Source organism: Nannospalax galili, unplaced genomic scaffold (genome assembly GCF_000622305.1).
Source record: "Nannospalax galili isolate Female #2095 unplaced genomic scaffold, S.galili_v1.0 scaffold332, whole genome shotgun sequence".
Taxonomy (NCBI): Eukaryota; Metazoa; Chordata; class Mammalia; order Rodentia; family Spalacidae; genus Nannospalax; species Nannospalax galili.
Window position 1 is genome coordinate 1,102,937 of NW_008333794.1, and position 14,765 is coordinate 1,117,701.

The 14,765-nt window shown below is 45.2% G+C and overlaps 1 protein-coding gene across 2 annotated transcripts in view; it reads right to left on the bottom strand.

The window, feature by feature from the left end:
- Nucleotides 1-14,765, bottom strand: part of Eefsec (eukaryotic elongation factor, selenocysteine-tRNA specific) — a 225,863-nt gene that overhangs the window by 140,767 nt on the left and 70,331 nt on the right. For both annotated transcript variants that reach the window (XM_008828555.2, XM_029561324.1), the window contains exon 2: nt 2,731-2,938. In XM_008828555.2, coding sequence (XP_008826777.1) covers nt 2,731-2,938 — 208 coding nt within the window. The remainder of the gene's footprint in view (nt 1-2,730; nt 2,939-14,765) is intronic.

A 14,765-nucleotide genomic window follows, 5' to 3' on the forward strand; every position in this document is an offset into this window, starting at 1 on the left:
AATCAAAAAAATTTAAAAACAGATATATTTGAGGAGGAAGCATAAAAATTTACTTCATGTTAAATAGTAGAGGTGATAAACATTACCAGTGAAATCTACCTGATGACTTTATATCCTGATGACTTTATATATACTCAGGTTCTAAGGATCCGAGTGTAACCGACTGTGACTAGTAACAATCAGATACGTAGGGATTAAAGACACATGTGCAAACATATGTTAGTAGCATTAAAAATGCAGGAAAAAGCATATCTTAAAATGAAATGGAGATCTTCTTTGAATGGTAAAAACTCATTCAATTTTATGTCTTACAGTGTTTATACTGAGTTCAATATTGTATAACTATATTAATTCAACTGTGAACCTAAAAATGTACAGTCACTTTTGAAAGAGATGCATCTTTGCTTTGGATTGTTATTGACTATGTTAAAGCGAAAATTTAAATAAAGACCAAATTTAGCGTTTTTGAGACAGGGTCTCTCTCTAGCCCCAGCTGTCATGGAACTCACTATGTAGACCAGGCTGGCCTTGAACTCACAGAGAGCTGCCTGCCTCTGCTTCCCTAGTGCTAGGATTAAAGGCATGCGCCACCTTTTATGTTTTTGGTTTTTTTTTTTGGTTTTTTTTTCGGTCTTTTTGAGACAGGGTCTCTCTGTAGCCCCAGCTGACCTGGAACTCGCTATGTAGACCAGGCTGGCCTTGAACTCACAGAGATCTGCCTGCCTCTCCCTCCTACTCTTCAGGTATAAATAATGCAGAGTTTACCATTCCACATTTTTTTCTTTCTAGATAGGGATTTCTTCACATTTATAGCAGTGATTACAGAGGATTTAGTTAACAAAGACCTGAAGGGAAAGGAAGTAATTTCTGAAAATGATGCGGAGAAATTCTTTAAAATTCACATTCTCTTCCAAGGCATTCAGGCCCTACCTCAGCACAGGGTCCCTGGGCACCACCCACTAGTGACAATCCTGTCCCTTTGCTGTCAGGCCTCTGGTTGCTGGAGGAGAAAAGGATGGGTTCAGAAGCCTCTAAGGTGACGATTTCCTCTGGCTGTATGATAAATTTCATAATTTGACCTCTAGCCAATAAATCAAAATGTGAATAATGACTTACACATAAAAGTGAGAATTTCTGTTATGTGTAATTAGTCAAAACTGCAAGTATTAATTTACCCTCAAAAGTGTCCTGCGCTTTCCCAGCAGGCTCTGTTCATGTAATAAGTGAACTGATGCTGTTGGGTTTTTATGCTACAGTCCAAAAACCCTGCTCTCCCCTTTCTGACAAATAAATATAATGGCAGGAAGATCAAATAACTCACTAAAAAAAGATATAATTTTTTATCTTCCTTTTTACAGTCTCATATCCACTTCCGCTGGGAATAACAAAGTCTGAATTCTTATGCAACACTTATCTAAATGTGTCGATTTTATCAGATTGATGAATTTTGCTAACAAAAGGCAGTGCAAGGAAATCTTTTATGACATATTTGGCCCATTCAGACGGCTGCAGCTTTAATTTAACCAACTTGAGAATTCTGAGGGAGAACTGCAGGTGTTGAATCAGAAAAAATCATAAATGGGAAGGCATATCAATCTTTATGGCAGGGAAACAAAAACACTCTCCACTTGCTTGCCCTCCACAGACAGAAGGAGAGGCACGAGTGGCAGGATATTGTCTGAGGCGACATAGCAGAGGAGGCAGCCCTGTTTCCCAGTGACCACTCCTCAGAACTGACCAAAAGGGACAGTTGGCCCAGAGAGGAAGAGAGAAAGGGATCAAACAATGAGACATGCCAGCTCTGTGTACTTAGCAAGATACTAACTCATTTTCTTGGCCATGTGAGAATTAGTCCTGTGGTCCCTAAGCAACCAGGTGGCTTATAACCCTGCTGTCCCCACTGGATTCTCACTTTCCAAGTCTTTCCAGTAGCTCTGACACCTTTGCTGTCCTGACTGCAATCAGGGGCAAGTGGAGTCTACTGCCATTCAGCATTTCACCTCCTCCGTCCTGCTCTGCCTCAATCACAGTCACCCCTTCTTTACCTGGGGAAACCCCATAGTCCATTCCCCAACCACCAACCAGGCCACTCTCCCTCCTATAGCAAGTAATGGCCTGATGAGAAACCTTCAGTCTCTCCCTGCTCAGAATTCTCGAGGAACTTCCTAACTCTCACAAGATAAAGCTGCAAATGTTCTGGCCTCTACCAGCAGCAGTTGTGTATCTATCACCCACTTGTAAGCCTTTGTGACAGAAACTATTCACCAAACTTTGTCATAGTTGACAATGGACTCAACTGCCAATGGACAGAGGAACAAGTGGTGAGAGAATATGACACCCAGCCTCTGGTGCTGAGGCCTGGCCATAACACAGCAGGACTGAGTCCTCACTGGAGCAACAAAACAATGAACCCATTCCCCGGGTGGGGGGGTGTCAGGGGGGGGATGATATATACATCTCTCAGCACACACACAGTGATATGCATGCATCACAGCCCAGGAGTGGCAGGAAGAAGTCTGCTCAGCAGAGCCTGCTAGCTTCCACCTGGACTGTTCCTGCAAGGAAGGGAAATCCCTTTCCTTCTGCTCTAGTGCTTTCTGGAATCTTAACAGCACATTAACCTTGGACCAGCTTACAGCAGCAGCTATGTGAGGGGTGGGAGGCTGACCTGCCTACCCAGAGTGTTGACAAAAAGCCTTTACACATATGAATTGTCATTAGCAAACCTACTTGGTGTTTTCGAGAGTCTTCTGCATTTTCTTGGTCATTTTGTCGATTGCTGCTTGCCTCTTCCCTTGGGCTAACAGGTCTATTTTGTTCAGCACCACAACAAGCTTCTGGCAGGCAATCTGGCCGATCACAAGGCACTCTGCTGACTGTGTCTGCATCCCCTTGGTCACATCAATCACAAGCATCATCAGGTCGATGATCTGGGCACCTGGAACAAAAGAAAATAAGGTCAGGAGGAGGGCAGGAATGGTGAGCCTCACAGAAAGTCACCCAGGCCTGGGCCTAGCAAAGTACTGCATCAGTGTGCAGAGCAGAAGGAATGGTGGCCATACATTGCTCAACCAGCCCTGGTGAAGATATAGACTGGCACTGCCTCACCAAGCCAAAGGAGTACCAGGAGAGGTGAGGAAGCTGAGGCCCCAAAACAGAGGGCTTGCCCAGGGCCCCATGACTGTGCACAGCAGGGTCAAGTTTAGGTAAAGGATGTCGGGCTCCAGAGCCCTGCCCCCATGCTATACCACTGCTCTCATTTTTCATTTTACTCAACAAGTGGAGATTTTAAGCAAGAAAGCTCAAATGCCTACATACCTGCCCTTATTAAGAAGAGGGCGGGGGCTGGAGAGATGGCTCAGCAGTATAAAGTACTGGCTGCTCTGGCAGAGGACCCAGGATCAATTCCCAGCATCCACATGACAGCTAATGGCCACCAGTAAATCCAGTTCCAGAGATCTGACGCCCTCTTCTGACTTCCACTGGCATTGCACAACACGGGTACACTTATATACATGCAAGCAATATACTCATACACATAAAATAATAAAAACAAAACATTAGGGGCTGGAGAGATGGCTCAGTGGTTAAGAACATTGGTTGTTCTTGCAGAGGAACCAGGTTCGAATCCCAGCACCCACATAGCAGCTAACAACTGTCTGTAACTCCAGTTCCGACAGCCTCTTCTGTCCTCTACAGGCATTGCATGACACAGATTCACTTACCTACATGCAGGTAATACACGCATACTCATAAAATAAAAATAATAAATAAAATGTTTTAAAAAATAAAGAAAAAGAGAGTAAGGCTAAAAATACATGGAGGACTTGGGTTGCCTACAATTATCTCAAGCCCAATGCTAGGCATCTACTAACTTCAGTCCTTTTCTCTGTTTGCAGAGCTCCTGATCTTTCTGGGAGGTCAGAGAACACAGACCATGTTGTATACAAGCCATGTTATATGCATACATGTGTAGTACACCTGAGCTGAACAACAGCAAGTGCTCACATGACAAAGCAGTTAGTTATTGAAGGGAAAATGTCAACCACCATATTAGAAACACCAGTGTTGACCAATAGAATGACAAGACTTGTAACAAGACTTGCAGGCATTTCAACAATTAAAAAAAAAAAAAGGTGTGATTTAGGGAATGCAAGAAAACACAGGTACTTTTCCCACTGAAATGAATGGAAATTACATCTTGAGTTTACAAAATCATCTCTTGAGGACTTTTCAGGACCACACTATGATCACTGGCAAGTATCAAATTTACTTTGATACTGAGTCTGATGACCAACCCTATCCACTGTTGGGAGACAGGGGGGCCAGGAGAAGAAGGTCTACTGTACTTGGTCAGCACACCAGCACTGTGTGCTATGCTAGCTTGTTTCATCTCCATTACCCTGTTTCAGATGAAGAAAAGCAGACTCTAAACATGACAGGACACGTTCTGGGTCACGTGGCCACTTGGAACCAAAGGGAGCTGGGAATACTCTGTCTGCCACATTTAGAGGCCTCCTGGTCACTGTTGACCTGCTGAAGCTCTGGCTCCAAGGAGTAGCACTGTGTGTCTGAGTGCAGGCAGCCTGGCCTACCCCAGCTCGCCTCTTTCTCCAGTCTCCTCTCCCATCTTATCTGGTCAAGCAGAGATACAGTAAGGCAGAGGGAAGGATAGGTACATATAGCAGCAGCAGCAGCAGCAGCAGCAAATCCTTAGGGTAGCGGAGCTCCAGTTCCCACCCACAGCTGTGAGAAGGAACTTTACCTCTTTCATCCCTATGAATATGACATATTTCCACATCCCAACAGTTTTTTACAGAATAGAAGCCTTCAAGTCCCCACGGTACAATGGATACAAACTTGCCTCTGAAAGCCATCTCTGTTCCGGGTTTAGCCAGCTGTTCTCTATGTGCTTTGCCTCAGACTGGCCCTCCATAATCTATCTTCTAAAAAATTACTGTGTTCCTCCAAAAAACTTGCTAAAAGTGAATAACTGACTCACATTGCTAGGGACCTTTAAACTGGTACAAGAGCAATTTAGAAACAGGTATCAAAATACATATAGTATTTTGCTTTGTTTTGTTTGTTTTTGAGACTGGATCTCCCTGTAGCCCCAGGTGGCCTGGAACTTGCTATATAGACCATCCCAGGTTGGCCTTGATCTCACAGAGATCTGCCTGCCTCTGTGTCCTAAGTGCTAGGATTAAAGGCATGTGCCATCACACCTAACAAAATGCACATAATCTTTGACCCAGTCAAGCTCACAAACATACAGGGGGGCACTCCTGCAGCAGATTTCATATGGGACAGGCCCTCCTCAACTCCTTCCCCCCCGACCCAACGCTCCCCCCACCACCACATCTGCTGTCATTGAAGCTGGAAACCATGTAAATGTCACAATAGGGGACAGGCTTAAAATAAATAATTATATCCAATAGTACACAGTCACTGAAGAGGATAAAAGAGCCCTCTCTACAGTGGAGTGAGAAAAGTGAGGGGCAAAGCAACCTTTCCCCTCACTTTACTTGCATTAAGGAGAACTGTGCATGTGCCTGCATGTGCAGTGTAGATGAATGAGTGTTTGCTTCTATACACATACAGTACCTGAGGAAATACGGAAGAAACCAGCTTGGTTGTCTGCTGGAAGCCAGAAAGAAGAGAGGTAGGAATGAAATCCTTTGCCATGCATTCTTCTGTCCTTTCATTTCAATAGCAGTGTACAGAAACATTAAAAAATAGAGTCATATATATATATATATATATAATTCTTTGGGGGGGTCTTTTTGAGACAGGGTCTCCCTGTAGCACCAGCTGGCCTGGAAATCAGTATGTAGACCAGAGTGGCCTTGATCTCACAGAGATCCCCCTGCCTCTGCCTCCTGAGTGCTGAGATTAAAGGTATATGCCATCACACCTGGCCTAGAGTCATATTTTTAAGAATTTTAACAAAAAAGACCTGACAGTGTTGCTCTCCTATTAAAAGCCCCTACTGTTCTCTAAACACAAAATGCCCCAGTATGGGTCTAAGCCTTCCCTTTACCTAGTAGCCGCTTCATCATGCCCTGTACCATGTGGTGCACAAAACTTGCCTATGTCCATGATGTTCCCACTTGCCTTACATGAGGGGAATCTGAGTTCACCCCACACAAGATGCACCCAGCCACCCACCCACCAATCCTCCCAACCACAGTAAGCCTTGGGCCTATTCCAGAGTTGGAAAGCTGGCTCTGTGGCCAGCCCAGGGAGGCTAAGGCCTACAAGTGAACCATGAAGAGGACGTGGGTCATGGTCTGGGTACTTGTCTGGGCACAGACTCAGAGTAGAACAGCCTAGCACTTGACCCAGTAGGCCTCTGGCTCTGGAGGGTAGAGCAGGAGCCTACAGAGCCATGGTCTTTGCCTCAGGGATAATTCTAACTATCCAGGTTCCCTTGGAACCTCAGCCCCACTAGTGACTTCAGAAAAGGAAAGCAAGCCTTTGGAGGAGCAGGGTCAGTGCCCATGGTTATGTAGCAATGCATCAGAGCAGAGATAAAGATCTGAACTCTTAACACCTGGGCTCTCACCTACCATGTCACATAGCCTGTCTGTTCCCCCTGTCTGAAAGGCCCAGCAGCTTCCCGTTCCCAGTCACCACTGAGGCTCCTCCCTACCCTGCCTTTGCCTCACTCTGCCCAGTACTTGCTCCAAACTTCCTGCCCCTGGCCCTTGCCTACTCTACCCCAGACTGAGCTCCCAGCCGAAGCATGGTCTTTCAATCTGTATTCAGAGCACAAGACCCAGTTTGGGCACAATTAAATAAGTCTTTGTTGGGCTGAACTGAGCAATGTTAGCTCCCCTACCCCCTCTACTCTGTTTACCAGAAGTCTGTTCTTTTTCTCCAAGATCCAGATCCAATTTCCTATCAGCAAGCACAACTACCCATAGAGCCTTGTTTGCCTTGCTGGTGGAGAGAATGACTCATGAACTCCACACATTAGGCCCTCCCTCATGTTGAGTCCTGGGGATGGGAAATGAAGCTGACCACCAGACCCAGGTGCTAAGTACAGACCTGCCCAAGCACCAGGAGCATCAGGGCTTCATCTGCATCCCCATCAGATGTCTGCAAATTGCCTTTGTTGAATACATAGTTCTGCTCCAGGAGATCCTCAGTAGCATAGCCAGCACCGGGACTTCTAAGGAGAGCAGAGGTCAGGGACACTTGACTGCTGTACTGAGAACCAGGGCACCACTAGAAATTGGGGTCAGCTCCAGGCAACTGCCTGCTGCCTGGCAGCCTCTTGCAGTTCCTCTCATTTCTTCATCAGACTTTTGATCAGGCAACAGGAAGTGATACAACTGGCCTGTCTTGACTTTTTCAAACTCCCTAGTATTTCCATGGAATGAATCAGACAGTGTCCTTCCCAATTCCCATGAACCTAGGGTAGAAAATCACCCTGAGACTAGAGGGACAGAGTGAGCAAGTGGGTGGGAAACAGGACACAAACTCCAGACTTACAAGAGACCCTCTATACTTGCCATCTATCAGGGTTTTTCATCAGCTGTACCAACCACAGAATCCTTGAAAGGTTTGCAGAGCAATTATGACAGGGTTAAAGTTTCTCTGTACTTTTAAAAAAAAATTACAATTTCCAATTCTGTAGATTACATATCTTAATGATTCCAAAAATAAAAATAAGGAAAAACTTACAAAGGTCAGCATTTAACAGAGTCTGAGTTATCTGTGAGATGTTATTTTTCTTCTGGGGCTGAGTGAAGAACTGTGTTCAGAAAAAAATGTTTCAGCTGGAGAAAAATGACATAAAAATTTAAACATATATTAGCAATTTCAAAATCAGATTTTCTTTTTAAAAAATCAAAAGGTACAGGCATTCTAAGGAGAAATAATATTAAATTAAAAATAATGAAAATTTGTTTTCAAATGGTGACTTTTTAGGTATTCCGTGAACAGTATCACCTGAAGCTACAGTGGTAATTTACAGCCATTAATACCTCAAACCCCTGACTCAGTTCCCTTATTTGTAGACACTACTATGTCACCAGGGTGCAGTGGGGGTTTAGAACAGCAGCTGGGAATAGAAACCCTCCAGAACATCAGCAGTCACCACTGTTTCTACTTCTGTGGCTGTTGTGATACATGCTGTGCTGGTCTACACTCTTCCTCTTGGTTTAGCTGCAGTGCAACCTGAGAAAAAGACAGGTGCTGCAGATGGAAAAATGAGGCTTAAGGAGGCTGATTATCTAGTCAAAGTCAAAGAGCAAGTACTTCATGAGACTGGAGCTCAGTCCACTGATGTCTCTTTAACAGAGTACCCTGTATCACCAGCCAGCAAGATCTCAGTACAAAACCAAAGAAGCTCTGTGTCCAAGGGCAGAGTATGCACACAAGCTCCTGTCCCTATAGGTACTCAGGAAAGCAGAGACATCCAGAGGGGCTTGCCCAGAGTAAGGCTCCTCACAGCTCAGGAGGCTACACCATCATCACTGGCTCATTCTGACTCATTATTCAACATATTGCTGCCTCTCTCCCCATTTTATGATGATTAAGACTCTGGTAAGTTAAATAACTTTCTCAAAGCCATCCTGCCAACGGGTAGAATCCAAGATTGGTCAAACTCCAACAAAGGGTACAGCTATCGCCATTCTGAGTCCGTGTGTGTGTGTGTGTGTGTGTGTGTTACACGTGTGTATGTCACACGTTTGTGTGCCAAGGCTCATCATGTGTAGTCATTTTGCTTCACTGCAGAAAATCTACTGGGATTTGTAATGGTTGGTACATTTCAGTTTTTCTCCTTCCACAGTTTTGCTGAAATAAGGTAAGGTTGGAGTTTTTCTCTCAAATTCCCATAGGTACCAGGAGGGTGTAGTACTGTGTACTCTGGTATTCCTGTGGAACTCATATACACACACAAGACCTGTGCAAGAGCAGCATGGAAAGAGTGCTACCACCACCTCACAGTAGTGCATGATGTAGTCCCTCGTGGGGTACAAAATGACAGTGACAGTGAAGCACGATTATCTACCAGGCATGGAAATTCTTATTGTGTGAACTGGCCTAAAAAGTCAGGCTTCTCTAGACACCTGGGCCAAATTTTGGGTGAAAAGTATTGGAGAAGCTGAGCGGATGGTCCTGATATCTCCCTAAGTCATCTAGAACCCTTGTGCATGCAGCACCTAGGCCTCCTGCTTTTGAGGTAGAAGACCAACTGGGTCCAGAAGGAAAGTTCCAGGTGTCCAGATAAGGACTAGCATTACCATGGTGGGAATGGAGCTGACCCAGATCCAGTGGCACCTGTAGGCTGCCAGCCAACAAGAAGTTCACAAACAGCAGCTGCTACTGGATAAACTATATGAGACCCAAGTCTGGGACTGCAAACTGAAAATGTCCCAGGGTGGAACAGGAGTCATTTAGCTTGTGCAGTGCTGTGAGGCCTGAAAGCACAGTAAACACCAGCAATTCAAGAAATTCACATAAAAATCTTTATGAATTGGTAGATAGGGTAAAACTGGGCTTGTATCTGACATGGCTGAGAAGTGGCCACCCTCAAGAACAGATGTATTCCCAATTTTACCCTGTCCTGACCACTCCAATTACCTCCTGCTCTGCATTATGCCAGGGCTGGCTCCCAACAAGTTCGAACTTGTGACTTCCATGTTAGCAGTGATCCTCACTCTAGTCCCATGTGGTAGAAACTCTCTCACTTTCCTAAAGGCTAATCTGAGGACTGGGTTGCACAATCATAAAAAGCCAAAGAAAGGTGAAAACCAAGGGTTGTCTGACTTCAAAATTTCTGCTTTTGGGGGCTGGAGAGATGGCTCAGCAGTTAAGAGCACTGGCTGATCTTGCAGAGGACCCAGGTTCAATTCCCAGTACCCACATGGCAGCTAACAACTGTCCATAACCCCAGTTCCAAGGGAATCCAGTGCCCTCCTCTGACCTCAATGGGCATTACACAACATAGGTGCACTTACATACATGCAGGCAATATACTCATACACATAAAATTTATTTTTAGTTCTGCCTTTTCCTATTGCCAACTGTTGGCCAGAGTCCCAAATTTCTGAGTCCTCTGGGAACCCTAAGGCATCCCAGGGAACAGGTGGGCAAGATCCTGCAGGTGGCAGAGGAAGGAGAGTAGATCTAAACGAAGGCAGTCTGCCAGTGTCCTCTAAGACATATGTGCCACCTGAGACCATCCCATTCATCACAACCCTAGGATGCTTGCAGAACAATGCTAGCCATGTCTGCAGAGGAGGGACAGGAGAGACAATAAAGGGAGGCCATGTAAGGGATCAGGGGAAAATTTAAACAATGTGGACAAGACAGCAGACAAATAGAGGTGTTGGACTCCTGCCAAGAGCAGGAAACAACAAAATACAATAAAGGCTGGGGCCTTGATGAAAACACCAGAGCTGAGGGTGCTGTCCAAGATGCCCCGCTCTGTAGGCTATGAAGCTGCAGGTGAGCAGCTGTCCTCTGCGCCCCATGGGCCTCATCTGTAAACCAAAACAACCTCACAACTGTGACCTAGGGACAACAGTAGCATCTAGACAAAAATAAAACTGGATCTCCATTTTACATCTTACACCAAAATTTCAAATTGATCAGTTTCAAACATAAAGACACAAAGGTACTAGAAGAAAAGATGAGAGAAAAATTATAATCCTAAGAGTAATACATATCACAAATATCTAAGTAGGGCACAAAGCTCAGAAGTTGTTGTTGTTTTTTTTTAAAAAAAAGGGGGGGGGGACCAATGAACTCATCTACACAAAAAGCAAACATCTCTTCATGGAAAAAATAGGGCCAAGTCCAGAGGCTAGAGAGAGGTCTAACATGCACACCTCACATCAGTGCTTCAAACTGGTCATGATTCAGTAAGGTAAAGTAAAAAGCAAAACCCAGCATCACCAGTGGATTTCCCAGGTAGCCAAGGACACAAAGAGTGCTAGAAACAGAACAGGAGAGGCAGGTTCAGCACTGTATGGGGATAGGTGGCTGTGTTATACATGGGTCAATGGAGGGAACTCATCCATGGTCCACTTAAGCAAAAACTAGGAGAGGAGTAGCAGCCAGCTGGACACAGGAACATCTCAGGCTCAGCTTAGTCTGAGGAGGAAGGAAGAGGTGAGGTCAGAATGAGCAGGAGAACAAAGAAAAGAAAGACAGACCAAACATATAGAAAGGCATCCCACAATCACCAGGAAAAAAAAAAATACACTGAAATCCTGCGCTTCACCTACTCGGTTATCAAATTAACACTGATTATGATTAAAGAACCTAATGTAAAATTATGTGCTTACCCTGCCTGGCACTGAGCTGACTCCATTTACAGATGAGGAAACTGAGCTACAGATCACAGAACCAGAAGGATAGGGAGAATTCCAGGCCAGGCTACATGCTCCAGAGTCCTAGCTCTTACCCAGGAGCTATCACCCCTTAAAACAGTTGTGAGCCCCTCCCCATGGATAAGGGTAAGAGACCCACAATCCTGTGTGATGCTGTGGGGCACACACTGGCAAATCTTTTGGAGATCAGTGTGGGGGATGGCTAAAGGGTAAAGATATGCCCAGCACCCACAGTGCCCACTGTACAGGGAGTACACAAGTAATTTCCATGAACGTCTGCCATTGTGAGCCTTTACTGCCCATCTGCAGGGAGGAGGTAGCTAAACTCTGGCAGAAAGAGAAATCAGAGCACTGCAGAGTGATTTAAAATTACTCTGCTCTGTACTTTTTGAATGGAAAACACCAAAATGGAGTCCCTCAGGACAGCACAGCCATTGCCACTGCTGGAGAGTGCATGAGGAATGTTTACAGGGATCTGGTCACTGCAGTGTGCCTTTAGGGAGGTAATTGAAGGAGGCAGGAGACAGGGAAGGAGGAAGAGCCTCTCTTTACTCCAGTTGCAAGAGTTCCTTCCCTGGGAAGCCGTGAACAACATCTACTCCACCTCATAAGGTCCCAACAACAAACCAAGGTGTGATTTGACCACAGTTCATTCTGGGGAACCAATGAGTTTGTTGGGCTTACTTACAGAGTATGGGTGAGGGGTTACTGGCTGGAGTGTGAGTGACCCCAAAGCAGCTGTACTGTGAAGTCTTCACCCAGCATGAAGGATGGCTTCCCACAGTTGAGTAGATGGAGCTCCCCACCTCCTTCATTTACTCTCTCCCAGCCTAAAATTCTCACAACTGACTGTGAGGCCATGCCCAATTAGGGTAAAACTGCATAGAAATGGCCAGGGTGAGTGGCTGGAATCTCAGGTGAGGATCCAATTCCTTCTTTATGAGGAAATACCAATGGTCAACAAACCCCATCTGCTAGACGCTTGCAAACAGGCACAGTGGATCTGCATTCTATAACTATAGACATTTTTGGTAACTTAAATTTTAAGCTACATTCAAGTTACTGACAGAAAAAAATGTTATTTTAAGTAAAAATATATCAATGACAAGACAGTATCATTTTCCCTGAGTAAAAGGTTTCTTTTCTTCTTTGTAGGTTTTGGAGGGGATGAGGGATTTGAGACAGGGTCACATGTAGCCTAGGCTGGCCTAACTTACTCTGTAACTGAGGCTGGCCTGGAACTCTGATCCTCCTGCCTCTATCTTCCAATTGTTTGTAGTTTTTTTGAAACACAATCCTCTTGCCTTGGTCTCACAAGTCCTGGGGTAAGATCTTATAGATGAATGCTACCATGCCCAACTAAAAAGGGTTCTCTCCTCTCCTCAAATAATAATATAAAATTCTAGTTATTAAATTCTAGCTGGACACAATTGCTGTCACGGGTTCAACACTAAGAGAAGCATTAAGAGGTCCTGTTATCAGCCACTGACCTCCCTATGAAAATGAGAGGATTCAAGGAGCCCTCCCATGGAAGACTCCCTGTGCAGGGTCACACCCACACTAGTGTGAGCTCCCATCTTGCCAGGATAGATTCCTCAAGGAAAGAGCTCCGATTTCACCACAAAGGGGATGAACATTAGAGGCCCTCTGCAAGGCCAGCAGACAGCTATAGCTGTCCTTACACCACAATGGCTAAAGAAGGCTCCTGAGTCTACGTTTGGCAGTACCAGAACCACACCAAGTGTTAAGTTCACTACAGGGTGACAAGGGTTCTTTCTATTCTTCTTGTAACTTTTCTACAAATGTGAAACTATTTCAAAGTGAAAAGTTTGAAAATGGAAAATAAAGATATGATCACAATCACAGACTCAGGAAAGGAGGAGCACCTAGGGTGTACCAGGCAGGTGGCTTCTATCCCCACACAACCCAGGAAATAAGAACCTGCTCCACACATACCTGACAGGTGACAAGGCCATGGCTTGGCAATATCTGAAGTGACCTGTCCAGTCACACAACTAGCCAACACAATGATGGGTTCAGGAACCCAAAGGGGGTAGGGGCAGCAAAGCCTGGGCTATGCCCTGAAGTCTGTGACTAAGAGGCCAAGGGGGCTGGAAATCTCAGAGCTTCTAATCAGAGGTTGGGATCAGAGGACAGGCAGTAGAAGGAAAACTGCATGACAGAGATCCTCTGTAGAAGTCTGAGGCCCTCAGGTTCACCTGTAAAAGAGCTTCCCAGAGGAAGGCTGTGAAGGTTGGGTTTTGGCTACAGGTTTTCAAACACCTAATTCTGTTTGGGGGATTGGGCATGAATTAAACTACAGTCCCCTATCTGTGCATCCCTTTGCAATTTTTCAAGAATGCTACCGAGAGAGAGAGAGAGAGAGAGAGAGAGAGAGAGAGAGAGAGCGAGAGAGAGCAAAATGAGTTAAGAAACAAAAACAAAAACAGGGTTTCACTGTGAATGCAGTCTTGAACTCCTAAGCTACAGGGAAATTTTTGCCTCAGGCTCCAAAAGCAGCTAAGACAGTACCAGGCCACAATGCCCCCAGCCAAAGAGCTTTAAAACAATTTTAAAACTGCTTTTATGGGGGCTGGAGAGATGGCTCAGCAGTTAAGGACACTGGTTGCTCTTGCAGAAGACCCAGGTTTGAATCCTAGCACCCATATGACAGCTAACAACTGTCAGTAACTCCAGTCCCAGGGGATCCGACAGCCTCTTCTGACCTCCTCGGGCATTGCACGACACGGGTGCACTTACCCACATGCAAGCAATCCACATATACACATACAATAAAAATAATAAATTTTTTTAAAAACCTGCTTTTATGTTAAAAAGAACTATATATAAGTGCAACATCTTTCAATTTGTAGATATTAACTAGTAATGAAATAAATGAAATAAAATTTAAAACATGAAGTGTTATTAGATGCTAACTGGGTTAACATCATCAAGGTCAGAGCAAGGGACCCTTTGAGGACTGGATATGGCTTGACCCTCCACCGGCAGCCTTAGGAGGCCAGGCCCTACCATCTCCCACCACTGATGCCTGGGGAGCTCTAGAGATGATGGTATTGGAAAGCTTTCTGCCCTTTCTGTAGCGTTCATGCCTGGGACACTCTAGAGATGCTACATGCTGCCCTTTCTGAAGAGTTTGGGGCACAGCCAGGGTCTTCACAGAGAATACAGGCTCCCCAGGCCCTGGCCAGGAGCAGCGACGCCACAAACCTCCCTTCCGGATGTAGGCAGAAGTAAAGGGTTCATGAGGCTTTGCTCCTGACCCAGCAGGGGAGCCTCTCTGTTTGCTTCCTTAAGCTACTGTGTCACAGTCTATCTGGGGTAATCTTTTCAGCTGACTTTGCACAACAGTACAACTGTTCAAGAGCAGCAAGAAAGAGCAGAAAATGGAATTTGAAA